General features: G+C 43.9%; 2 protein-coding genes across 11 annotated transcripts in view; both read right to left on the bottom strand.

The window, feature by feature from the left end:
• The window catches only part of arhgap46a (Rho GTPase activating protein 46a), a 30,688-nt gene extending 21,723 nt beyond the window's left edge, over window positions 1-8,965 (bottom strand). For 2 of the 3 annotated variants that reach the window (XM_046384644.1, XM_046384645.1), the window contains exon 1: window positions 8,730-8,963. In XM_046384644.1, coding sequence (XP_046240600.1) covers window positions 8,730-8,743 — 14 coding nt within the window. In that variant the 5' untranslated portion in view covers window positions 8,744-8,963. Of the gene's footprint in view, window positions 1-8,729 lie in introns of all 3 variants that reach the window. The other variant, XM_046384646.1, reaches the window with a different exon arrangement.
• A 710-nt stretch (window positions 8,966-9,675) lies between these two features.
• sulf2a (sulfatase 2a) overlaps window positions 9,676-26,812 on the bottom strand; it is a 43,266-nt gene continuing 26,129 nt past the window's right edge. For 5 of the 8 annotated variants that reach the window (XM_046384654.1, XM_046384655.1, XM_046384652.1 and 2 more), the window contains 20 exons: window positions 21,238-21,506; window positions 20,194-20,433; window positions 19,930-20,081; window positions 19,197-19,366; window positions 17,473-17,623; window positions 17,028-17,203; window positions 16,753-16,881; window positions 16,386-16,442; window positions 16,120-16,249; window positions 14,242-14,449; window positions 13,556-13,838; window positions 13,343-13,439; window positions 13,127-13,221; window positions 12,988-13,047; window positions 12,736-12,902; window positions 12,425-12,567; window positions 12,139-12,247; window positions 12,014-12,047; window positions 11,441-11,494; window positions 9,676-11,035 (listed from right to left, as the gene is read on the bottom strand). In XM_046384654.1, the coding sequence (XP_046240610.1) occupies window positions 11,005-11,035; window positions 11,441-11,494; window positions 12,014-12,047; window positions 12,139-12,247; window positions 12,425-12,567; window positions 12,736-12,902; window positions 12,988-13,047; window positions 13,127-13,221; window positions 13,343-13,439; window positions 13,556-13,838; window positions 14,242-14,449; window positions 16,120-16,249; window positions 16,386-16,442; window positions 16,753-16,881; window positions 17,028-17,203; window positions 17,473-17,623; window positions 19,197-19,366; window positions 19,930-20,081; window positions 20,194-20,433; window positions 21,238-21,433 (2,682 nt within the window). In that variant the 5' untranslated portion in view covers window positions 21,434-21,506 and the 3' untranslated portion in view covers window positions 9,676-11,004. Of the gene's footprint in view, window positions 11,036-11,440; window positions 11,495-12,013; window positions 12,048-12,138; window positions 12,248-12,424; window positions 12,568-12,735; window positions 12,903-12,987; window positions 13,048-13,126; window positions 13,222-13,342; window positions 13,440-13,555; window positions 13,839-14,241; window positions 14,450-16,119; window positions 16,250-16,385; window positions 16,443-16,752; window positions 16,882-17,027; window positions 17,204-17,472; window positions 17,624-19,196; window positions 19,367-19,929; window positions 20,082-20,193; window positions 20,434-21,237; window positions 21,532-26,812 lie in introns of all 8 variants that reach the window. The other 3 variants (XM_046384657.1, XM_046384656.1, XM_046384659.1) reach the window with 2 other exon arrangements.

Below are 26,812 nucleotides of genomic sequence, written 5' to 3'. Positions count from 1 at the left end.
TATCTGAATCAAAATAAACCAACCCCTTACAAACACGCAGTGAAATAAAGACGTGGCTGTGTTTCCCCCTCTCTCTACGTTTTTCGAGATTCACACAAAATTCCACAGCAGTGATGACACCGGGGGGACCCAGCACAGAATTAAACATGCCGGATGGAGTCCTGATCACCCCAACAGGAAACCAGGAATTGAGGGTCAACTTTGGAGGCCACGGCTGACGAGTTTAGCAGCACGGGGTGTAGCGGTTGCACAAGGACTGTTCCCTCTGGGTAAATAAACAGCAGTGAGAGCTGAGAGCCAGCCTGCTGGGCTCTGTTGACACAACCAGATAAGCAGGAAGATGGACCGGTGTTCAGGTTCTGAAATTCCTGGAACATTACAAACAACAGGAGAGGTGTCCGTTACATGGATTTGTCTGATACAAATGGACTTCTGTGCACGACTGAGGTCAATGCACTTTTTATTTCTCTGCATTTTAAATGAAAACTGTTTTATTTCCGCCATAACAACTTTATTCTTGAAAATAACTACAATAATTCCAGTGATTGAAGTGGAAAAACGAAACTTTATGAGTGAGCTTACTGGCTTTAATACCGTGTAAATGAACCTCAGCAAACTGAGCTTTAGGCGATTCCCAGACATGAGAAGCAGACATAAAAGCAAAATGCTTGCAGTCTACCTCATGCTGCAAATGTTCATAAATGGTGAGGAATGCAGGCTGCACCAGCTCAGTGAAGTTTAGCTCCAGCAGAAATGTTTTATATTGAACTAAAATTAACTTAGCACACACACAATCATGTGAGTGAAGGACACAGCACCTGATATACCTCTGTGAAATCTCAATCTAATTGAAGCTGACATGCAAGAGTGCCATGTGCCAGAGACACACATTACAGGATTTGAGTGGTCCTAAACCTGCTCTTGACAGCCTTCAGTAAACATGTGAACACTTAGAGTTGAAGAGAAGTTGGATTTCCAGATTCCACCATATAATACAGCTTGCTTTTAAGTTTCATCTAACCTAAATTACTTAAACTGATGTAGGGTTTATCAGTCACCGGGTGACATCAGACAATTGTGACCAAAAAACAAAAAAAAAAAGATTGAAAGATTTGAAAACTCAAGTATGAAATATAATGTCCTTTTTACTCCTGCGAAGTAAAACACTCTCTGCTCTCCCAGAGCACACAGGATCTTTGTTTCCCATTTGGGTCAAGGAGACGCTTCAGCAGCCTATGGTTATTCCACGGCAACTAAAAATAAAGCTTGTCAAATTGTAAAAAAAGAAAAAAATACATCCCTGCAAACAGAGCCTGCCACTGAGACTGAAGACGAGCACACCTCTTGTCACCTCCCCGTGTGCCCAGGTCTCCTTCTAGAGGAGAAGTACTTCATGTATCATCTACAATTTACAGTCAGCTCCCAAAATAACTGGAAGCGAGAGCGGTTTCCCAGAGCGAGGGAAACAACAGAATATAGCTCATGGAATCTGCCTCATTGTTCGAAGCCAATGCCAAAGAGTAAATGGCACTCTTCCCAGCAGCGGTAAACATAGAGGGCTGGACAATACATTCACTAGAAATAGGGCAACAAGCAGCCTTGTGTCATTGTCCAGCTTTGGATTTCAAACAAACTGAAATACCAACGCGGCTGTTGATTTCATCCAAAAGATAAACAAGACAGAGGGAGAAAAATGATTGTTTTCTCTGTGTAGCAGAGTTTTGACTAAACTGTGGCAGCCATGTTTCATCAGATAATCTAAGTAATGGCTGAACTGCAGCTTCATGCTTCAGTGCCATTGTGGCATTTCTGATTGACAGATAGGACGCTTCAGAAAAGGAGCCAAATGGGGGTTATAAACTGCGTTCATTTGCCCATAAACATAAGGTGAGATAATGGATGAAACCAGCCAGCCAGCTAAGTTCCCATTTACCAGTTAGGACTCTTATAAGGTAACCTCTAACCTTTTCCAACAACAGACTATTCTGAGCTGTTGCTTGTGACTGTCCCTTGTGGACCAAACGTGGACCGAGTTCTCACACAGGGCCTGCCATTCATCGAGGAAACCTTAGCACTTTGTTCGCTGTGCACAGCGACAAGTGCCAAGGTCCACCCTGGCCGGTGTATTTACAGCCCTGCCATTTCCTATTTAGAGACATAAAACATTCCTTCCCCTCAGATGAAACAAGTCACCTCTCAGAGGAGAAGTAGGAATTTAGACTCACGCAGCTGCACAGGTACGAAAACTATTGAAAATGTAGCCACAATGAGAAACCACTGGTAATTTGCTCTCAGAGCGAGCAGGGGCCTGTGCCTCAATATAATTCAAAAAGTGATACGCCAAAAGCTGACTTCTGTTTGATTATGTAAAAACCATGTACAAAGTCTATTCAGCGTGACTGCTAGGCAACCTGCTTATCTAAATATTGTAAAACAAGAGCAGGGACACAGACCGACTACTGAGTGCTTGGCAGCGGTTCCAGTAGCTGTGACTAACGAAGAGAATAGCAGTAAACCTGGCATGGTGGGCGCTGTGGCTACGGGCCTGTTTACTGCGGCGAAGCGGGCCGCAGCTCTAGCATCCATCAGCAGCAGTGCACGACATAACTGTGCTGAAACAAATGGAGAGGCCCATTTAGAAAAATACATAATATGCATTTGTGTGAACCAAGCACGTCACTCCTTGATGACATCCATGTTCTAAAAAAATCTACAGGATCCGGCATGGAATGATAGGTCGGCCTTTCCTCCTACATGTCTCAAGTGCCTGTGGTGTTTGTTGACGGACACAAAGAGACATGAACCAGAGTCCAGTCATGTCCTTATCCAAAGCGTAATTCAGCCTTTGAAAAGGCACTTTTGTTTCAGGGAAGTCTTCTGTTTCTGATACAAACAGGGCTGGGACGAGGTCTATGTGGGTCGTCTCTGCGCAGGATGAGCAAGTAGACTCTCACGCTCCGCCCATGTGTCCAGAACAATCAGAGGGAGAATGCAAGTGTTTCAGATGACAGGAAAAAAAGCCCTGCACCTGTCTCACAAATACACACACACACACACACACACACACACACGTTCTGTAGGCCTTTTGTTTAACACCTCCCGTTCCTGCAGTGTCACCATGGCTAAAGGTCAGCAACACTGTAGGCACAATTGATCCCTCTCTTGTGTGGGGACACACTCATGTGTGTGTCTTTCTGTCCTGCATTTTATTTAACAACAAACAAACTGGCATGAAGACTGCTGAGTCTGTTATGGGGTTATGGACTTCTCAGGGGCAACCTGGCATTCATCCACACCGAGAGCCTCATAAAGTTGATGCCAGGGGTTAGAATATTTATCTAGTTCACTGACTTTAACGGTGATGTGACTTGTAAACCAGACCCACAGGGCTGCACGCTGTCCAACTTGTTTACTCTTTTGCCCCTTGCAGAATTTCTATGGGTTTCTAATTCTATTGACTCTCTGCTAAAGTTAAATACTCTGCAGTTTATTGCCTTCATGTGTGCAGCCAAAGGTTATCCATCATCTGCACAGCTTCTGAGGAGTCATGATGATGAAAACTGTGAAAAATCAAGGGACAAAAACCTGGGAGGATAAATTAACTACTCCTTGAATGAATGACCTGTTGGAAGTGTCCTTCCAACTTAAAAATACATGGTTTGTCTTGCTTACTCTTTGTATCGTTAACACCAATCCTGTGGTTTTCCTCCACCAAAAAGTGAGCTTTTGACCAACTGCTGAATGAGATAAATACAAGCTTCCAGTGGTATTTTAGGCAGGTGAAATGGACCTGACATATGCCTATTCACATGACTAAAATACTGACAGAAAAGGACCATTTCGCTTTGATCTCAACAATTTACTGTGGACAGAAAACATCTAGCATGGACAGCATTTTTAGATTTAACCACATTAATGGGGACATGGTCTCAGACAGATTTATGCCTTTTCTCTCTCCTTCACCCCTCCTCTCCTTTCCTCTTTTCCTCCCAACCCTCAGCAGCAGCTGTCAGTGTCCATTCCTTCACTCGCTGTATGCTGACATTGGCAAACAAGTTCAGGGGTCGTCTTTCACGGGCAAGACACGTCAGGCACGATAGAGGCAGCCTTGTGTGAGCCGACCCAGGCACCAGGTCGGCAGGCTGCCAAGGAAGGGGAAAAGAGGTAAAGCAAACAGCCGGGCATTCACATGCCTGGCAGAGAGAACAGGGCTGCGATGGGAGGATGATCAGAGGGGGAGACTCCTGAGCTCACTCTGTCAGCTGATGACGGATAAGACACTAAACGAGCTAGTTAGTCCGAGGTGTGACCGTTCTGTTATGACGGTACTGATCTGAAAAAGTAAGGCCACCGTAGAGTTCATGGTGTGCCAGATATGATGTGAAAAGGGTTTGTCTTTTACTGCAGTTTTAAGGCTTAGGCCTGCATGGTATCTATTTTTAATACCTTCAAAAAGAGAGCAAAGTAAAAGCTGAGCTGTTGGTGATAGACAACCTTGTAGCATGTGTCACAGACTACAACGCTGGTGTCTGCTGCTGACAGGTATTTTATAATGTGACTGCTGGTTTCTCAAAACTTTACGTCACTGTTACTTATCATACTCTGAGCATTTTCTTTTCAGTGCCAGCTCCACTACACTCTTTGCCCTGAATCATGAAACTGATTTGTTGTGGGACATTAAATGGTCAGAGAGTTAAACTGTGATCCCAAAACACTAAGTGAAGTTAATGCATTCGTGTCAATACAACATCTCCATATGAGTTTAATAGAAAGACCAGCGTCTTCCAAATTTCTAAATATCCCGGCAGAAAGTAATACCTTGATACTGCACAAGCCTTGAAAGGTTGAAAAAAGAAATCATCGAAAAAATTTACACTCCTGAGGCAATTCCTGCAAAATTTATCATCGATATTCTCCTCCCACGACGACGACATGTCATCACCCAACGAAAATGAGTAAACACACTTCCGACGAACTCTTTCATTTTGTCTAGCGTTGCCCGAGAACAGCATGATTGGCAGTTCTGAGTCACCCGAGTGACTGCACACGCCTAAAACCACAAGAACCAGACGGTCCGGTTTGGACTGTGTGCTATATGCTAAGCTTATACGAATGTGTGCCACTGTTAGCCACTGTTAAATTCTCTCTTTTGGTGCAGTCAACAACTTGTTTCTTGTTGTCTGTGGAGCCCCTGAGAATAGAAAAAAATGGTTACCTAGCTGACAAGAATGCCCTGTGATGACTCACAGTCATATGCATTACAAAGGCTGTGAAATTCACCCTATTCTGAAGCCTGTGATAGTGCAGAACAATGCAGACTATTGTCAGATCACCAGGCAGGCTTCATTCAACGAGAACTCTCTGTGTTGTCGCCACACAGGGGTACCCGGCCAATCGGAGCCGCGGTGTGGGAGGAGCTTGGGACATGTATACGAGGTCTGGGGTGACCTCCTTCAACAGCTGCCCTAATCCAGAACTAGAGACAGTTTCCCTTCTCTGTTGGCACTGGATTAGACTGGATCTCACAAGGTCGTTCAGCCACCTTCAGGGAGGCCTGCGTTTTCCCATGCCGCTTTCCAACTAGCGATTTTACATGGCCTCAGTGAGTTAATGCCCCGTAGCTGCCTTCAACCCCCACTGCATCAAACTGATTCTTCATGAGATGGGAGATAATGGTACCTACCTCGCCACCGGTTCCAGCAGAACATTTTTGCGTTGGCAATCTTGAATGTTACTTCAGACACAGTCGCTGTAATCCGCCTACAAACTAACCACAGAGAAGCAGCCCTCTGTCATTTCTGTATAGAGAGTATTGTCTTGTCCCGCTATATTCTGGTCTCCCACGAATGCTCCAGCTTTCACAGCAGAAATGCTGGGAACTTCCGGCTCCCTTACTGCTCTGCTAGACAGTCACTGTCTGTCTGAGACACTACTCAGCAACTGGGTCAATAAATTCTCTTTTATAGGGGTGACCCTGCCCAAACAGAAGTCCCTGTCCTTCCTTAAAATCCACCCCTTTCCATAGTTGATGAGCACATGGGGATTTTTCAGGTCAGACAAGACTCTGGACGAGACTGAACATGTGCAGGGGAGGCTGAGGACGGGATCAGCTTGTTTACCACATACAGGCCGGCCTTTCTGTCCAGTACACCAGCTGTCAGAGTGGCAACAATGGGGTCACTTGTCCAAACAAGAGAAATGAATGAACCTATTAGGATGTAATTGTGCTTAACAGCTGTACATGTTCACTATCCAAACTTTATCAGATGATTTGGGGTAATACGTGACATAAATGAAGACATGTTATTACTTTCTTTCAGTGTCCGACCTGCCCGCCTACCACCAGGAAAAGTTAATAACTTCATTTTGAGCTGGGCCACACCACCCCCACCCCAAGTCCTCCCCTGCTGACATGACAAACGAGGCCAGAGTCTAATCCCAGAGCAGAGTTACAGGGTGAGTGAGGGGGTCAGTGGCTGGCCGAAGAGACGCATAGGAGAGAAACACCCAGATTGTCCTCTGGAGGAAGTGAAGGTGCAGACGGCAGGCCTACCAGGCTTAGAAGTGCAAAGCAGCCTGGAGATGATGTTAATGCTTGGTCTGTATGGGCCCAAGGGGAGGAGTGGAGCAGATTATTATTCAAGAGGCCATCTTTGGGGATCAACAATGTAGGAACAGATTAATATTTCCTAATAACAACAGATTTTTAGGTTGTGATTGAGGAAGACAACTGTTGTTCTAGTTTTAGTTCACTGTGACAGATCACTATATGATCATATGCATGACCATCCCACAGGTTATTATCTCCTGTAACGCTAGTGAATGATGATCAGCACTATTAGCACGAGGTTCAATCTAGCGCGGGCCAGGAAGCTAAACCAGCCTTTAATCCCTACAGAGGGAAGATTCGCTAAAACAGCTGTTGCACAGATAAATGCGTTCGGCCGAACCTGGACCTCAATGCAGCATCGTAGTGGCTTTCCATAGAGAATCAATGTGAGATGAAAAGTGCATGGTGGGCATTACGAGCACTGATCCACAGGGATGTGACCAGGATTATAGTACAGAAAGCAGAAAACACCGAGATGAAAGCTGAAAATATGATTAAAAACTTTATGTCCCAAAAAAAAAATCATCCAAAAAAAAAAAAAAGGTCATCCGCAGTCATTCAATTATTAAAATGTCACAATCCATACAAGCTGCTGTTGTCAATGGGGCATGTTTCCAAATCTCTTCCCCTCAACAGGAAAACAAACATGTCCATTGTCATATCCTCTGTAGGATGGACATCCTGTCTTGTCCTCGTCAAAAGACCAGACTTTGATTGATCTTGTTATGGGAAAGTCATGGTTTGTTCTGTTATGTCTCTCTGCTGTTGAAAGTAAATGAGGCGACGCGCTATAATCGTCATATCTGCCCCTCACACCGACAAGACCAGACGAACAGAAGAGGAGTTCTAACACGTGAGAGCAACACCAAATGGATGTGGTCTTGTCCCATTGTCAGACAAGGTGGGTCTCTGTCTGTGGCGTACTGCTGGACAGATAAAGATGTACTGCTGGACAGATAGAGAGGTTAACATGTCTGCAGAAACCAACACCACACAGTCATCAGCTGAGCACCAGCTGGCAGGAAGATGGTGAAACTCAGTGCTGCACACAGGAAGTCTTGGTTTGTGTGATGTGCCAAATTTACCGCTGCAGGCAACATAAATGACACCTGAATGGGCAGTTTGGCTGTCAAACCACATCAATAGCATAGCATTCAAGAGGAAGTAAGAGGAGGAATATAGGAATAATAAGACATCAATTATTCATGTAACTTCAGCTTTAGCCATTAAAAACCATTCATAGCACTGAAAAGCATGCCAAAAACAGCTGAGGGAAAACACTGAAAGGAACCCAAGTAGCTTATCCTTTACATCTCTGTAGCTTTAAATAGGACTTCGAGGGCTAAAGCAAACCATCTGTCTCAAGAAACCAATGAAAGCTAAACAAAGTTTTAACGCACAGCTGCAGTCAAAGCAGATGCTGGGGGAAAGAAAAATACAACAACAACAACAGCAAAAATCTGCATGTGGAGCTCAAACCTGTAGCTAAAGCTCAGAGCCTCAGCTACCTCCAACCAGCACAAATACAAGCAACAAATGGCTTCTGTTTAGGACTTCTAACCACAGCAGAGATTTAAGTTAGTCCAGACGATTTGCGGACCACTTTAAGAGAAAGATGGGTCTCGTAGTGATATATAAACTGAGAAAGTGGGTTCACTTCTCCCACACAGCTGTTGTTACTTTAAAGGCAAGGAAAAAAAACCCTCTAAACTTCAAACTTCTCTCACAGCTTTTCAATCTGCGTGCTCGAAAGTTACAAATCACTCTTCAACTGTTTACAACAGCCAAGGTTTATGTTCAGTAAACAAAACAGCAACACCAATAGCAAAATACAATTTCACAACAATCCTTTAAACCCCCCTTGTTCATATTACAGAAGCCCCTCAATTATGCACTTGGTTTTCCCAAACTTTGGCTAACAGTTAAGGCTTTTAAAGCTACCTACAACGCCGGTAGGTGCTTAAAACAACCACCCGTTCAGCGGCGTGGGGCAGTTCACTGTCTGCTGGCCGCCCTCAGAAGGCTCTCGGCGGCGGGCTGATAGCGAGGCGAACAAGCTTTAAACTTTCTCCGGCTAACTTTGTACCCGCTTTGAAATTAAATCAGAGAATTAGCTTACCTTGTCCCGGCCATTTTCTTCACATTGTAAACGAGACGTGAACAAGAGGAAAACGATATTCAAGCGGTTATCGAGGTGAAGGTTAACTTTCTTTGCGTGCAGAGCGGTCCGAGGAGTGAACACGGGACGGTCCTCCGGTGGTGAATCCGATATGGAGTCTCCGCCCCCGCACGTGAGTCATAGGTTGGGGGGTCACCCAGCCTGCACCCTCACCGTCCATCCCTCTCCACCACCCACCGCCTCCGTCTTCTCCACTGGCTGACTGGAAACAGTACAGACCAAACCATGAAAGTATTCTTTAGTCCAAACCCACAAACCAAAAAGGAAAACATTTGGCTCAATTGGCTTAGCAAAGTAAGAGTGATAAAACGTCTCTGACCAGGACTCATCAAATCACGCTTTGGGGAGACATTATGTTCCTCAACTTGGCCTTGTAGTCAGAACAAGATTAATCCCCCCCCCGCCCCATTAAATGTTCCATCTTTTTGTGAATTAAAATAACTTAACGGACTTGTTTTTGACAGTTTGTTTTCACGGTTTGTTTATTTATTACAGCGGTTACAACGGGCAAAAACCCTATTGTAAGTACTTATGAAATATGTGCTATTCAAATAGTTAGCTGACTTCACTGAGACCACATTTTAGCCCTACGCATAAACCACATCCTAGAAAAGCGACAGAACTCTGGCTTCATATTTGAATATCATATCAGGAATGTGATAGGCTCATCGTATTCTGACTTGACTCAACCAATCAGAGAGCTAGGGCCCGCGGCTATCTTTTTATAAGCACAACTGGCTGTATTTCCACTACTGTAATTGTAGAGAGCTGAGGGTTTCGTGTAAGCCAACCCCTGTTAGTTAGCCTGTGGGCAAGCAGACAGAGACACCTGCTGGACAGCAACACAAACCGCAATGCAATTTTAGAATAAAAGTCAGGGCACTTGTATGGTCAAACAACACTTTATTCACAATTACTATCAGCACTCAGTTCTATGGAAATATTTGCTAAAAAAAAAAAAAAATATCAAAGAAGCTAACAAAGGCAGGTAGCGTAATTTCACATCAATAAGTAATACAATGCTGTGTTGTTCCTCTGGCACAGAGTAAACTAAATACCCATTAAATGTACATGGCGTGTATGTTCACAGTGAACCCTTTAAGTGCTTTTCTGATGTAAATAAGAGGACAAACTTACAAACTGCGGACAAGGAAATTTCTGAAGCTACATTTCTCCCTCTACAAGCTCATTTTGTCAACTCATATCATACAATGAGGTCTGCCTCTTCAGTATTATAAAAAATATTGTAAACATTTATATTAATTGCACAACATACATTCAAATACATACTGTACTGTACAGCAAGGTTTTACTTCTGTGTCGTTATCCTGTAGCACCATGTATAGCAAGCTGAACAAACTATTCGGAGACTTCTACAGTGTGGTACTGACAATACGAAGGAGTAAAATGGCATTCACTAATGATGCATTCTGCCCGTGGTCAAGGAGTTTCGGACTGTGGGATAGTGGTTAGTGTAGGCCTGTTTCAAGGTGTGGCTGACACTGGATGAGGCTGAATCAGGGGCAGGTAATCTCTAGTCAACTCACACCTCACAGCTTTGAGGAAGATGATGCTTCATAAAGGACATTCATCGGCATTAAGATCAACTATAATACAAAAGATTACGGCGAAGAGTTTGTGCCATCCGTTTCTAAAAAGTCCAAACCACTTCCATGTGCAGACACGTTGGTGCAGAGAGAAAGAAACTATGTCTCGCTGTTAATGCTAATCAGCATGTGCCACGGAGACGCCACAAGGCCATGACATCGTTGTGTAGCAGCAATGGTGACGCGTAACCCAGTCCCATATGACATGACAGAGAGCTGATTAAAGCTGATATATATTATGTACAAGCAGTACTGTTAGACTGAATGGCTTGTGGGCACCAAACGGGTCCCACCTGATTCACAGCATCCTGTTGATGTCCTGACAGCTGAAGGTAACAGAGCATTTAAATAAGAATGAAATGTGTGCGAAGGTAGAACTGACAATCGGAGAGTCTTTAAGCTTCCTCTCGGTCTCAGCATCTTCCTCCGTCTGGGTGAGAGTTACAAAAGAACGTCACTCTCAAGAATTTAAACCCAGATCAGAGTAAAGTGGTATCTCAGGTTATGGTCCATCGAAGTGTGGTCAGGGTCCTCGTGTTTGCCTGCGCTCCTCATTCTCCTTCCTTCACTGGAGGAGGCCGATGTGGTGGGTTGTGGGACGCAGGCGGTTAACCAACCCAGCCTTCCCAAATCTGCCCTCTGTGCAGGGGGAAACAAACACAGTGAGTTAACTGTGCCACTTGAGTGTCATTCACTGGAAACCATGGCTCCAGTTGCGGTCTGTTCCTACCAAACACTGCGAGGAAAAGTAAGAAATGACAATAACAGGACCGAGAACACAACATAATGAGACAATGTCACATCTGCATTGCTTTACTGAATCTGACTTGAGTGAGTGAATGAAAAAGAAGATGGACCAGCCTTGCAATGCAGGTATATGAGAGTTACTGTAAGTTTAGGAGTACAGAATTACAGTAAATAGGATAGAGGGAAGCATGCTGCCGGGTCATCTGACCAAGCTGCGGGGAAAAAAAGAGATCTGGATGGAGATAAGGGTAGGGCTTGGCTGACTACAAAGGAACAGATGGGTCATGACAAACTCACAGCGATTTGGAGGAAGGCTTCTTCACTTTTGGCCTCTTTCGACGATGAACTGGCCTGAAGCATGCACAGCACGTATACACGCGCAGGGCAAATGCACGTGCATGGAGACAGACGCACAGGTATATAAACACAAAGCACGCACACACACACAGGTACACACACATACATGCATGCGCACACACAGAGAGGCAGACACACACACACACATACACCCCCACGCGCACAGCAGAGACAAGCAATTAGGTTTTCATTACAAACAGTGAACAGCAGAAGCTGAAAAGCAGGCTTGTATTTATTTTATTTTGTTCTTCTTTGAGTTGTGCTTCTGCATGCCAAAAAGGCTTTGTTCAGAACATTAAGGAACCATGACAGTTTGAAGAAGTTCAATTTCAGCACATGACCGTATTTTATTTTTTCTCGACTCCCCAGATGACTCGTGTGGAGAAGGAACACAAGCTAAAGACCCACTCGGGGGGGGCTGTAACCTCCCAGAGTTCAAACTGTCACATGAATTCCATCTGCAGTGTTTGCAAAAGCAATCAACTGCGCGCTGTAAGAGGAAGAACAACATACCTGTATTCGCTGAAGTAGTTTCGCTCTTTTCCTCCTGAAAGGAAGTGCAGGTAACATTAGTCTCAGTCAGAAATTACTGGAGACACAATAATCAATCATGTTTGCCTTGGAGGCTCTTTACTCACCCTTCTCCGGGTTGCATTGCTTATGTCCCTTGCAGCCCCGTAAGTCCATGAGTTGTTGATGCATTGAATTCAGAGCACTGCGGTCGAGAGTGCTGACAGCATTTATCAGCTGCACGAATATAAGGACAAAATGTCAGCAAGGGCTTTGGAAACTCTCTACAAACAATGGAAAATCTGTACTGTCCTGTGCTCACAGGAATGTACTATGAATCATGTCACTACTTATGATCAAGTTATTTATGTCTGCCATATCCGCCATACGGTACACTGTGTCTCTCACAAATACCTGGTATGGGTCAGTGTTGAGGTCAAAATACTCCAGGAAACCAGTAGCAAATTCACAAAACAGGAAGTTGTGCGTGTCATTGATGGTCCTCAGGCACCAGTATGTGTTATTGTTGGCACTGGTGCATGCACAGAAAGGACCCACTGAGAGAGGGAGGATCCCAGAGCGGGTGAGAAGCGAGGGGTGAGAGTGGAAAACAAGGGATATTACAACAGTGTTCCAAAAAATAATTTACACCATACCTGTTTTGGAAAATACATAACAACAATATTATTCAGTTGTCTTTAAACACCCGCATGTTATTTCCTCACTTGTCCAGAAGGGGGCTGTCTGCCAGTGGTGGTTGTCATGAGTGAAGCAGGTGAGGCCAGGCATGCTGCAGGTGTCGTTGTTTTGGAGTCTCTTGAGGAATTTACGGAGTTTCTTTCTGCGCTTCTGCTCCTTCTGCAGCCACTGACTCTTTTGCTTTGATGGCATTCTGAGGACGGCGAAACACACGTGACACAGTGAGGCTACAGCAGGAAATTAAAAAGTATTCGCTATCAAACAACGTCAGCTTGTACCTGAGTGAGTGCATGCGCCCCACACTGAGCTTGATGGTCTCTTTATTCTTGAGGAGGTAACTGTAAAGACACGAAAGACCTGTCACATATGTAATTAGATCTACACGCAGGTGACTGTGTGGCTCTGACACATTCTCACCTGGGAGTGTCACACTGACATTCCTCCGGCCGCACCTTTTTCAGGTGACCTTTGACCTCACGGAGGTTCTTGATTTTGGTCTGCAAGGTTTCAATCTAAACACAGAGGGAATGAACACACAGTCACACAAAGCTCACTGCACACCACAAGTGACGAACAACCTGCGAATTGGGTTTAAACGGGCTACAATTAACAGGGAAACGACAGCAGCAGTACCTCATGCTCAATGTGCATTTTGTGGTCTTTCCATGCTTGAAGAGACTTGTAAAGGCCTCCATCACATTTTACTGTGTCATTCATAAGGATAGAGCACCTGCAGAGTAAAAAAAAAACAAAACAAAACAAAACAAAAACATAAGAGAACCATAATGAAAATCGTGCACGCGCAGTATAAATGATTTACGTATTTACGGATGTACACATCAGCACCTGTAGGTGACTTTAAGAGCAGCAGGTGGTGTGAGTTTACTGCTCGTGGTGGGTTTGGCTGTGACCCCCATGCCACTGAACTCTTCATTGTCATCCTCATTCCCCTCTCCTCTCCTTCTGTCTGTGGCCCAGCTGCTGTTCCTGGAGCCCAGAGGCCGGTAGCCCTCCTCTAAGTCTACGGCATACAGGTCTCCACCCAGCTCAAACGATGCAGAGCGGGCAGAGCGCTTCCTAGAGACAGTCTTACTGGATTTCATCTCCGAATAAGACGAGACAGAGGAACCTGAATATGATGAAAAACGGGGATGTGTTTAATACCAGCACATGAAGACCAGCACGTGACAAAATAAATATATACTGAGCACATGAATCAAAGTTCCATGAAACTGGTGTCATATCCAACAAATGATCTTTTGTATTTCTTTCTTTCAAGGCCCTCTGATTAAAGGCCCTGTTGTCTACTCTAGTCCACCACTTGATGGCAGCACAGACACACACTCTCCTCTCCACATAAATACTTGAAAAAGCTTGGAATTTCAGCTTCAGATAAACGGCCCTGTTTGGTAAGGCTTTGTAGGATACTGCAAGGATGTTTCAAAGTAAAACACAAGTGTCTTTCTGAACAAAATCATGTCTATTAATAACTACCATAACAGCAGTACATGTGAGTGACAGGGGGAACTTACTCTTCTTGGTGAGAAGCTTCTTTCTCTTCACTACTGATGTTCTGAAGCCCACATTGTCGCAGTTGCAGCTGTTGAAGTTGGACGTAGGAGACGGCTGAGAGGCGTCTCTGGCCATTAGGGCCTGCATACGTGGGGCATAGAGACTAGCCATGCCCTTGCACTTATACAGCCTCAGCTTACCAGTCGGGTCCTCCACACACTGCCACTTCTGAAACAGGGCAGAAGGAAATGTTACAGCGTTGGCTTGCGTAATAGCATAAAAAAGCATCATTTTGATGCATAACAACCCACTGATTTAAAGTATTCGTTAGTATCGAGTTATGCTCACTTTACCCTACACCAGTAGAGGGCCGTCAGGGCCAGCAAGACCTTCTCTGCTGGCTATCAGAAGCACTGAACTACATTTACAACCTAAATTCTAATATTTGTTCCATGAAATTGTATTAATTTATTCCCAACAGTTTATTCTCTTCATTTCATAGCATGTCTCTCGGCTGCACCGCTTCCAGTACGTGTACGTGGATGTTCGATTTTTGTCCAATCAGATTTCATCCTCGATGTGTTGCCATGTCAGTCTAATCTGCCCAGGGCCTTCAGAATCAGTAGTGCAATTTAGACTGTATTAGCCATTGACTGTTTCTTTAACCAATCAGATTTCAGAATCCTCGCTGTGACACTTACCAGGGCCAGCTAGCTGCATTCTTCCGTCCTCTGATTGGTTGGTCAGAACAAATGTCACAGCCAAATGCTCCAGATGATGTACAGGGCACAGCTGTGGTTGTAGTGTACAGTTTTGGAGTTGTCTTAACTGTGTTTCTTGTTGTATTAATAATGATAATTATCCTTAACACGTGAGATTTCTCTCTCTCTAATGCCACAGCTTGTCATATTGCGTTTTTGGATAGTTTTGGATAGTTTTGGATAGTTTTTTTTATAATTGCGACATGATAGTGGTTGTATTAAGAGGTGGACTAAGTCAGGTATGTCCCCACTGAAGGCCCAGGTACCAAATGCACGGCCCGCCACTGCCCTATACACAGACCTCTAATGGTGTTCTCTAGAGTCCTTAACCCTCTGAAGTCATGTATAATTGTCAGTTGTTGACTATTTTTGATTCTAATTTTATATTTCAACTTAGAATTTTTTTTATCTTGCCATTTTTGAATCATTTTTGATCAGCACAACCTCACAAGTGTGATTTACTGTTGTTTTTTTCATTTTGACATACTGTATTGACACACTGGACCTAAAATCACACAAAACTCTAAAATCCGACTGGGGAAAATGCGCTGAAATGCGCTGAATGAAGTGCGCTCAATGCGCTGGTGTTTACTGCGTCTTCTTGAATAAAATGCGCGCCCCAAACGCGCACCAAACGCGCACCAAACGTGATGGCAATGGTCATGAAAAAACAGTGCGTATATTTTTTATCATAACTCGGGTTTTACTTGACATATTAACAAAATTTAAAAACTGGTATATAGTTTGAAGTGCCCACTTTCGGATTCAGCGAGGCTGCGTCTTGCAGCTACGTGGTCTTAAAGTGGTCTTGTGATAAGGACGCGCCGGGGCGCGTCTGTCGACTCCTGAGGGTTAAAGGCAAGAAATATTCCAGAGCAGCAGTATTAAAATCTTCCCATTTGGATTTTTTAAAAACAAATCAGAGGGCTCTTTACACAAACACACACAAGCACCGTACTCAGTGCACCTTGAAGGATTAAAAAAAGAAAGTCAGGACCCTTAGAATACAATCAATGCATATTATACACAGCAAATTGTCAGCCTTCAACCAAATTATCACCCTGCATGAGCCACACTGCATGTTGTTGTCCTAAAGTTTTAATAGCCTCTCCTTCTGAGCTCCTGCAGGTCAGATACCTGTCCTGGCTGTTGGCAGGAGGTCTGGTACTCTGCTTTCTGGCACAGGTCCTTCACCCGCTGGTATTTTGGCAGGAAGTTCTCCTCCTGGGCCATTTCCTTCCCATCAGCTCTCTTGTGTGGAGGCTTCCTGAAAGAACAGGAAAACACATGAGTTTTTTATTTATTTTTTTTGCAACCAGCCAAAGACAAGCGGTCTGATTTCATCATAAGACAATGCCTGGAATGAGAACATGTCCTGCAAAAGGTCAATCAATAAAACATACCCTCTCTCCACCAGGAAAGAGTCTCTCCATGTTTTACCCTTCCTGTTCAACTGGAACCTGGAGAATGATGAAAAGGAAATAATCCTGTCAGACAACTCTGTGATATTTGCAATGAACAAACATGCACTCCATTTCCAAATGCCATCCTTGTAAAGCCCTGAAAGGGACGGAGTACGCATTTATATTTAGACTATAGACTTCATTATGTCCAAGAAAACACCAGGAACAGAGCCCAAGTAAAACTTTACAAACTCCAGGTAAATTACTTCCTGACACACAGCGACATAGTCTGAATCATTTTAAATGTCATTCTTAAAATGCCTGTTGAATGCCAAGGCACTGAGAAAAACAACTGATGTGTGTTCACCTATTGACCGGCCTGTCCGTGTCCAACAACTTCAGGATGGACTTGCCATCCATTTCTGCAGGGATATCAACACCAGCCATGTCCAGCAGAGTTGGTGCCAAGTCAATGTTTAACACTATGTGAGGATTACTGCAGGGAGCAAACAAGAATGAGGTGGACTTTGGTCACAATTCCATTAATCTCACATCATAACAATAATAATAATAATGGAACACAAGCTCTAGGTATCAGAATATTGAATGAATAAATGAAAAATAAAAGTCTGTGTCACTCACATGGCACCTTGCTCCACATTAGGTCCTCGTACGTAGAAGGGAACACGGATATCAAACTCATAAGGCATTGATTTGCCCTTGACCAGACCAAACTGGCCGATATGGTAGCCGTGGTCTGAGGTGTAAATGAGGTAGGTATTGTCCAGTTCCCCTGTCTCCACCAACATGTTGTACACCTGCAGACAAGGATAGATTTAAGTGAACACTCAGTGTAAGAAAGTTACACTTCATGCTTGATAGCTCAAGTCTCCTGTGCCAGTTTCAAGGAAAAAGGATAGAACAATTTACCAAGTGTGTCAGTGAATACATTATACAGTCCCAGTCAGAACAAGCACAGATCTCTCAGGACTTGAGACAGTAAGATGAAATGTGTGTCTGTCTGTCTGTGTCTGTGTTTAAGTTTCTCTGTTTAAGCATATGTCTATCCACCTGCAGTTCCTCCTACCTTCTCCATGCTGTCATCCACAGACAGAAGGGTCTGCATCCTCCTGCGCTGCAGCATGTTGGTGAACTGCATGTGGACGGGCTTCATGGGTCCCGTGTAGCGCAGGATCCAGTGCTTGTCTGGGTTTGGGGCGTAGTTGTAGCTCGGGGTTCTGAAAGAGGCAGGGGAGAGAAAAACATCAATTTAAATCACAACAAAACTCAACACGGTGAACTTAACATTTCATTTTTGCTGCTTGTTTTACGTCACAAAAGGAGAAAATTAACAAAGCACAGAACTCTTACCATGACATTGACGTAACTGACTATGGATTTACATTTAGTTGTTTTTTCCATCTCTTTACATGTGGTTTTCATACTCTGAAGCTGTAAATTAGATTATAGAAAATGTACCACGACGTGTTAGATTGTGCATTCACAGCAATATTCTCTGCCTGTATCTGCTGATATTGCTTATCCTTCTCTTTCCAAAGTAGCCAGAAAACTGTTTATGCAATGCTAAACTGGAGGTTACATAAACCATGAGAAATGTAAAGCACTGCAATCGATAGGCCTGAGCCTAGTGGGTACGGATTGATCAATAATTAACTCCGAGCCATATGGAACTTTAATTATTTGAGAATAAACACTGTTAAAAAGCTAATGAGATCCTAGAAGAAAATATATTTAACGTTTAGAGTGAATCGATTCGACTTTTAAGAAATGCTAATGTCTCACAGCCTGGTCCATAGTGGCAACTCTAATGTAGTGTGAAGATGTGTCTGCAAGGCACCAAGGTGAGAAGAACATTTATCACCAGAGAAATGCAGGACTTTTTACTGCCTCTCTTTCTTCATGTGGTTGATAAGGGTGGAGGGAGATGGAGTGAGAAAAATAGCCAGAGAAGTGCTCTCAGAAAACATCACCCGAGGGAAAGCACATTTATGGAGAAAGAGCAATTAAAAGTTTGTACAAAGACAGTGGGGCAGAATTTCAGAATATTCTGTGTATAAAGCCTGCGTGGCACAGGTTAATGATGCTAGAGGGATTAGATGAAGCAGGAGAAGGAGTGTGAGGGGGTTGGAGGGGAGGGGGCAGAAACTGCAGTCTCATTACTGGCCTTGGATCAGTCTCTGGAGGCCAATAGCAGTTCTGCTGTTAGCCAGCAGCACTAGACAGCCAGTCAGGAGCAAAGAGGGTCAAGAAGACAAAGACTGAAATGCTGCGTGTGTGTATGTGTGTGTGAGCGCACACATACACACATGCACATGGCTAAATCATTACCTATGCATTAAACATACATCATTCATGCCTCTCTTTGATTAAGACTGACAAAATGGTACAAATTAGCAGGGCTCATTATGGTGGTAACACTAATGTGAACAACACATCAGCCAAATAAACTGGAGCAAAACACTGGCTGTGTGTGGAGGGGGCTCAGCTGCCAAGAGCATACTGCAGGCAGAGCAAGATAAGATCGAGCTGAGATTATGGAATTTTGTGTCATTCTGGGTCGAATGAAAGGGGGCGTGAATGTGTGGATGACTCATATGCAAGCAAATAGCTGTGAATGTGAAAATGGTAAAAAAAAAAAAATTGCCCTTCACCCGCTGTGTCTTACATAAATCAAGTCAGCATGACGTATATCAAAAAGGGACAAAACCAGCGCAGTTCGAACTACTCGGTTCACAGTTTAGTTGATCATACAGCTGGTTTTGGTATTCTGAAGCTCACTCGTTGTCTTACATGTGCTGTGATGCGTTGGGAAAGGCAGAGCTGTACTGTGGGGCCGAGTCCTCTGGTCCATGCGGAGCGACGTGGCTCAAGACCATCATGACAGGACGGTGAGGGTACATCTTCTTAGACATACGGAAGTAGCTGATGCTGTCGTTGGTAATGATGTCTGTCAAGTAGTCCTGAGGAGAGAACAGACATCGTCCATCAGGCACTCTGTGAGTGACAGAGCTGATGTCAAAGCCTTCAGTGGATCAGCGTCCATTACTGACCCGGTGTGAGTCCAAAAAGCTTCCAAGCACCACTGTATCTAAATGATGACCCACATCTACTGTTTAACCCTTTGAAACCCAATTTCTGTTATTTAAATCCCCTTAAATTGCTTCTGAGCTAGAAAAAAGCAACCAGGGGAAAAATTCAGACCCCTAATTTCCATTCCAACAGATGAAATACTTCTTGTCCATTTCATGACACGTTTACCCGAAACTCAGCCATACATATTTCATCCCTTTGAAAATTTGTTTTAAATGGGGTGAAGAGGTTAAGACATGGAAAATATTGCTGAAAAGCTCTTTGCAGAGAAGAAAACAGGTCATTAATAAAAATAAAGAATATGTAAAAATATTTGAAATGCTTAAAATGTAGCAATAATGCCAACTTAAAGCAATTTAAATACCTTGTTTGACTTTTTGCTTTGATACAGGCTGTCAATGTGTGAAGGTAGGTGCGGTATCTGTATAAATACCTTTGGGTAGTCACTGCTGTGTTTCTCTCGTACTCCATTCCTGCAGAGGGTGTAGTTGTAGAAGCGTGAGTTCTTCACCAGGGCTACCCATTCCCTCCAGCCAGGGGGCACATAGGAGCCGTTGTACTCATTCAGATATTTTCCAAAGAAGGCTGAGTGAGAAACGTGCCAGCAGTATGTTAATATTTAAGCTCAATGCATCTGTGAAAGTATCTTTTAGAATCCACTTTAACAGTCACAAGTCATGGGACTTAAGGTGCACACCTGTCCTGTAGCCAGAGTTGTTGAGGTGCACGGCGAAAGTGTGAGGCTCATGGTGGGCTTGCCATGAGGGTGAGGAGCAGTTCTCGTTGTTAGTGTAGGTGTGGTGGTTGTGCACATACTTCCCCGTCAGGATGGAGGAGCGGGACGGGCAGCACATGGGCGTCGTTGAGAAAGCGTTGGAGAAATGCGTGCCGCCCTTCTCCATAATGTGCCGCGTTTTGTTCATGGCCTGCATTGAGCCTGAGAGCAACAGTGCAAGAGAGAGAGAGAAGGGGGAAGGGGATTGTATGAAGGGATAGGAGAGTGAGAAGAGATTCAAAGGCCAAGAGTTGAAATGAAAGAGACACAGGAGGACATAAAACAGATGGTGAAGAAAAAAAAGTGAGAGGCTGTGGAAAACAGAGAGGGTAAAGAGTGCAAAATATAAATGTAGGGCATGAGGGGGAAAGAGCAAAAACCATCACGGACGTGGTGCGAGATAAAAGAAGTAGGCGAAAGTAAATGAGGGTACAAATCTTTTTGGTAAAGTGTAACCCGTTTAGATTTCTGTGTACTAAAAGCTTTTCAAGCTGATGGTGATTGTTTGGGAAAACAGATGCTTGACCATAAATTCCTGCTTTTCAATGGGAGTCTTCTCACTAGCGATCACAGGAGGACAAAGGATGTCACAGAGGCCATTATGCAGCCACTCCAGTCCAATATGCCGCTAAAGGACTTAAGCGGGAAGGGAGATGGCCAGGGTTTGGCACCCACACAATGGAAGCCATAGGCCGCCCTCATTTCATGCCAGCAATGGAGGAGTTGCCAAGGGGAGCACATGACTTTGAGTGCGCCAGTTGTTATGGTGCCAAGAGGCAGCATTAGGCTGACTTTTCTTTACTGATGCTGTTGGATACACATAATAAGAATACCCATACTCATGGGAGATGGAAGCGAAGCCACACAAAGCCAGCAGAGAGAGAGAGAGAGAGAGAGAGAGAGAGAGAGAGAGAGAGAGAGATGCACAAACACACAGGAAAGGTCTAATGGAGGAAAACATATTACCAAGTTCGATGTCCTGATCATCAGTGAGGATGAGGATGATGTTGGGCCGGACATTGCGGATGTGGCGGTCCCTCTGAAGTCGAGACCTGAGGCGATATCCGGATAGGTATCCAGAGCCCAGGGCCGCATGGAAGGTTCCCACCAGGACAAGAAGGAGCAGGAGAGGGAGAGGGGCGGAGAGCCCCTGCCCTGCCATTATGCTACCCTGCAGTCACCTCCTCAGTCCTTCGTTGTTCCACACACAGGAGTCTGCAGTTCCTTCACTCCACCTGAGAGACAGGACACTGAGTGACACTGACAAGAATAAAACACACACATGCAAACACACACACACACAAAACGTGGTGAAAAATAGCAGATGCAAGCCTTGCAAAGCCATTACAGGGTGCTCTTCCGTACAAATGCACCCGTTTGGGCTGATCTCAGCTCGTTAATCAATCATTAATGATGCATTAGAGTGGTGTCATTGGCTGGGTGTAATGATCTTTGGTGATGAGCACATAGCTGCCAGGCTGGGGCTAATGGGCCTGGGCCCCGGGCCAGCTCTGGACTCACCCCCCCCCCCCCGAGAGGGTTAGGGTAGATATGAGGGATGTGGGGAAGTGGGGTGGGCAGAGGTGAAGGAGAGGAACTGAAAAAAAGGGGATGAAGACGTGGGTCAATGAGCAGAGTGTCAAAGTGAAGAGAGAACCAGTCCACTTCTAAAGATTAGAAAACACTGATTTCATATTATAATAACTCAGATTATACCAAGTCAGCACACAGTGTGGAACGGAAAATTGCAAAAGTACCTGTGAAAATGAAAGCAAGAAATATCAATGCTGCAATATCACAAAAACAAACTGCTCCTAGATACACAGAAAATTACAAATCCTGCTTCAGAGTCAAGTGTGTGTTACCGAGAGTTTCTCCTTTATTAATCTCCACATGCAGTTCAGCAAAATTACACGGCAATCCTATTAGTTCTCTCATAACACTTCCTCATTAACAGTATATCCCCACCGAGTTTACCATAGCAACTGTTGGTTACACTACCTTGCAAGCATGTTGCAGTTCTGCTCGGTTATCTGGACTCCAGTGCCGTCTACATTTACTATGATACTCCAAGCAAATTTATAGCAAACACAGCAACAGAAACAGGAAAACTGTTGCTTATTTAGGCATCTGCTGTTTTAACACATATTCATTCCAACCAGAAAAAGCAAGAAGCTGTCCTAATAACAATAACCATTAAATATTAGATTTTTAAAAAATGTATTAATAAAAATAAAACCATTTTATTCCACACATATTTCACTGTTATTTGTAATAAATTTATCATTCAGTGAAAAACAGAAGGCTACAGAGAAGAGCTGGACCTGTGCGCCTATTTTATCATGACACATAATCAGAGCAGCAACACAGCCAGTGACAGTAACAATAAAGACACCGGTGTGCCCACTGAGAAGCTCCACTATCACAGTGAGATGGTTGATTGAGTCCACAAGGAACGTGTGGCCAGAGCAATCTGTGTCTGACGAAGACAATAACAACAACAACAACAACATAAAGGCAAGATCTCTCAGCTGGGACGACGGCTCCTTAACAACAAGCTGACTGGAATACAGTTCAACCTGGGGATTCACACATGCACGCATGCAGGCGTGGCTGGGAGCATCTGACTCTCTTATTAATGACAGGACGAAGCCCTCAAATGCAAAAAATGCATTAAACATTTAGGGGAACAGAGATGATTACAGAGAGGAACTTCGCTCTTGTGGAATCGTTATCTGCACGCAGAGAGTCACAGCCGATGAAGTAAGTGTGAGCTGAATGTAGGAGAGCTCCTCTGTCTAACACAAATCCTCTCTGCTCTCCACCGTTGTCCAGATTGTGCTCATTAAAGTCTTCCCAAGCACCCACACACATCCTCCGTCCTCCTCCATGGTCTTGCTTTGCACAGAATGCACACACATCTAACACATGCAAATACACACCTTGTGCATGTGAATATGCACATACACACTCACACATACACACACACACACACACACAAATAAATCTGTGCAACAGCAGCTGTGTTTGCTTTGGTTTCCTACTCCCAGGGCATGTGGTTGTTCCTCTGGGGCAACACATGAGATCTGACCCAGGGCGCTGTGCTGTTTGAAAGTGTCCTTGCTTCTTTCCCCACATCCCTCCTTCATTTCTGGAACTGGATGAAAACAAGACGCAAGCAATGACGAAATCAACCGGAAAACAAAAACAAAACCTGGTGAAAAAAGAAAGACAGATATTCAACTGGCGGTGGATACCCCGTCACTGAAATGGACTATGGGAAATAAAGAAAAGATTCAGTGTCCTCAAACTAAGATGATTCTCTGCCATTGATTCCTTGTTTAGAGTGGCTTGTGGTGTTAGTAGATCCAGTACTTTCCTTTGATGGTTGTTTATCTGTTCAAAAAGCTGATGTGGGCAAAAGCCGTACCAAATATAGTCCTGATGTACAAGAAAACATCCGGCTCCATTTAACTAGCTGATCTATCAATAGGCAAGTATGTAAATGTTGTGTTATTGACATACTCTGCTGGTGGATATTTTCTGACATTACTCCCATGAGGCCTCCCCCTTCCCCCTGATACTGAGGACTAATTGGATTTTGAGGCTTTTATCAGCTCTAACTGACAGATACAGTCCTTTCTTTCCAGTTTGCTCTGCCTCTGTCTTTCATCTACCCGTATTGTTTATCTCTCCGGGTGGCAGATGCTACATGAAACCGCAAAGCAAAAAGCGGAGGAAACCAAAACGTCCAAACACACAGAAGCCATTATACCTTGAGGATGAGTGGAAAAACAGAGACGGACAACCGTTAGGAAAAACAGCAGTACTTAGCCAAGCTATTCTCAGTCTCCAGCAACATGACCAATGTGAGGGTTTGTATGCATTCATACTGCAAGGCAAGCCATGTTGTTTCGGTAAAACTGGGATTATTTAGAGCTTGTTTCCTGACAGAGCTCTGCCCACATCAGCTCTTTGCACTAAGTGAGCTGCAAAACAGCAATGCTGATTCAGCCAGACAGCCCTGAATGAAAGAGGAATTTTTGCCATTTAGACAGAAGCACAAGACAACATGAGCAAATATAACTCTCAGCAAAACTCATTAAAGGTTGGGGGAGTAAGCTAGCAGAATATGAGATCATAGAGAATAAGCTTCTAAAAGCATGTTTGAGGAACAAGGATCATCCAGGGTTATACTAATGCCAAGTGATGCCTGGAAGTCAGAACAGAGACGGAAAGTTTTGCTCTTCAGTCATTCGCTTGTAAAGAGGCTCTAAGAGACAGCAGCACTGCATCACCAGATAAAAACTTAATGCCGTCCATCTTTTATTGAGAAGACTGAATTATAAATGCCGTGACAACAGAGATGGTCATGTCACAGCATGGACATGATGGTAAGACGGTGGCAAGAGTGGAGGGATGAAAAGACACACCGGATCAACAGACTGATATGTTACAAACAACACCAAACAACACACATTTGTACTTCAAGCATAACAGTTCAAATGAGGCAATGAGGAAGCTGAGAGAGGGCTTGATAAATTTTCCAAAGACTTTGCAGAGGCGTTAATGTACTTTTTTCCCTATAAATAAAACACCCTGGGCTTTGAAACAGGCATAAAGTCTGATTCATCCACTCTGCGGCCCCCCGGAGACTGCCAGAAACACAGACAGAATATGAGAAAACCAAGAAAAAAACAAACAGACATTTATTACATATTGAAGGTGGATGGCGTACACACTGCACAATTTAATCAGCTGTCTCAATAACACGTAAAAAATACGGAGGTGAAGACCCACAAGGTGGAAGTCAGACTCCCTGATTCTGTATCACCAATGTTCAGAGAGACAGAGAGAGCTGGAGAGAAAAAGATGGAGAAAGTGTGAGAAAGAACCTCTAGGCACAGAGTGTGGAGAGAACAAAGCCTGAGCACTTCCACTGCAGATGGATTTTTTCCCAAACATGAAAACCAGATTCGCCGACCACGGCTCCCATATAAATCAGAAGAGAATGAAACAGAATGCAGTAGCAGGAAGGCTCCAAATCTCTTCTGCGTTGTTCTTGATGCAGGAATTTGCCATCCGCTGTATTCTAGTGCCGGAAAATATAAAGGAGCTGGCCAGGAAAGTTTAAATAGACACATCCAGTTCTGAATGTGGCCTGCTGTAACACTATCAAGCCAATCCCTTTGGTCATAATTGAGGCTGGCAGGGCTTTGCTAATGTGTGACTTTGTTCCCATTGGCCTGCACAGCTCTGAACAGAATGTGCAAAATCTCCAAGGACCCTTGAATTTACCAACAAAAGTTGGCATTCAGATGCAAATTCTGCAATGGCATGCATCTATGTGAGAGTAACTTTCAGAGACGTTTGTGTGTGTGTGCGCGTCTGTGTGTGCATGTGTGTGAGTATGTGTCTGCAAAAGAAGGGGTGGGCAATTCTCAATACAGTATGGAATGCTTTTTTCATGATAATAAGAAGCCATGCTTTATTATCATCCATCATCTATCATTCTCTGCTTGTAAAGCTTTACTCCACCATCAGAGTGTGGAAAAACACAACAGTTTTCAATCAATCTCATCAATTGTACCTAAATGTCGAAACATGTTCTTTAGCAGTGTATTTTATAATGAACCAAATAAGCATTTTCTGTTCTGAGGTATGGTTCAAAATACAATAACTAATTTTGTTTTTTGCCACAGCAGGACTGAACTATGTTGTGAAAGCAGCACCGACATATCGTCATCCTTAAAGCTCATATGACAAAAAGGTGTTTATTTACACATCCAGCAACGTGATTGTTCATTTGGAGTTGAGTTTGTGTCCACCTGGTGAAGGTAAATGCAATGTCCACTCTCTTTTAGCTCTGTTTTCTGTTCTCTTTTAGCTGATAAATGCTCCATTATGTTCATAAGCTAGTTGCTAACTCTGTCGCTCTGCTGAGCAGGTAGTGTACAGTGTGATTTTGGAGCTTTTTTTTTGTTTTGTTTTGTTTTTTGCTGAAAACAGCTTCCTGCTTCAACTGAAAACAACACTACATAAAAGCAAAACAAAGAGCTGAAACTGGCTATGACGCTTAATAAGGCTAGAAGGAGCTGCAGATTCTGGTAATAATTCTCCGTAGGTTCTTTGTTACAAGCGACCCCTTTCACACTGTCACAATCTTTTCATATTGTCATTTGATAAATTGTTAACACAAAAGTAGTTTAGTTTAGGCAAGCAAAATGCTTCGTTGAGCTTAGGGAGTCATGCGTGAAGGTTACCAATGTGAACTGGTGCCATTTTATAAAAACCAAACATTACCTTCTGATTTCAAATGCTTTGTGTGCTCACCATCTATCTCAGCACCTACTCCCTCACTTTTCTCTGCGCTGTGAGAAATAGAAACAAATAGAAACGCAGGTAGTTTTAAGTGGTTTCAACTGGCGACCAATGCAGTCATTTCTCTGGAGAGGACGGTCTTCTTGTGACAGGTGCTTTCAGCATCCTGGTGCCACAGCTGCGTCCCACACAATCTGGTCTACCGATGACCTCTAAACTA

The sequence above is a fragment of the Scatophagus argus genome, chromosome 3 (assembly GCF_020382885.2).
Source record: "Scatophagus argus isolate fScaArg1 chromosome 3, fScaArg1.pri, whole genome shotgun sequence".
Classification (NCBI taxonomy): domain Eukaryota; kingdom Metazoa; phylum Chordata; class Actinopteri; family Scatophagidae; genus Scatophagus; species Scatophagus argus.
This window is presented reverse-complemented; position numbering and strand designations above follow the sequence as displayed.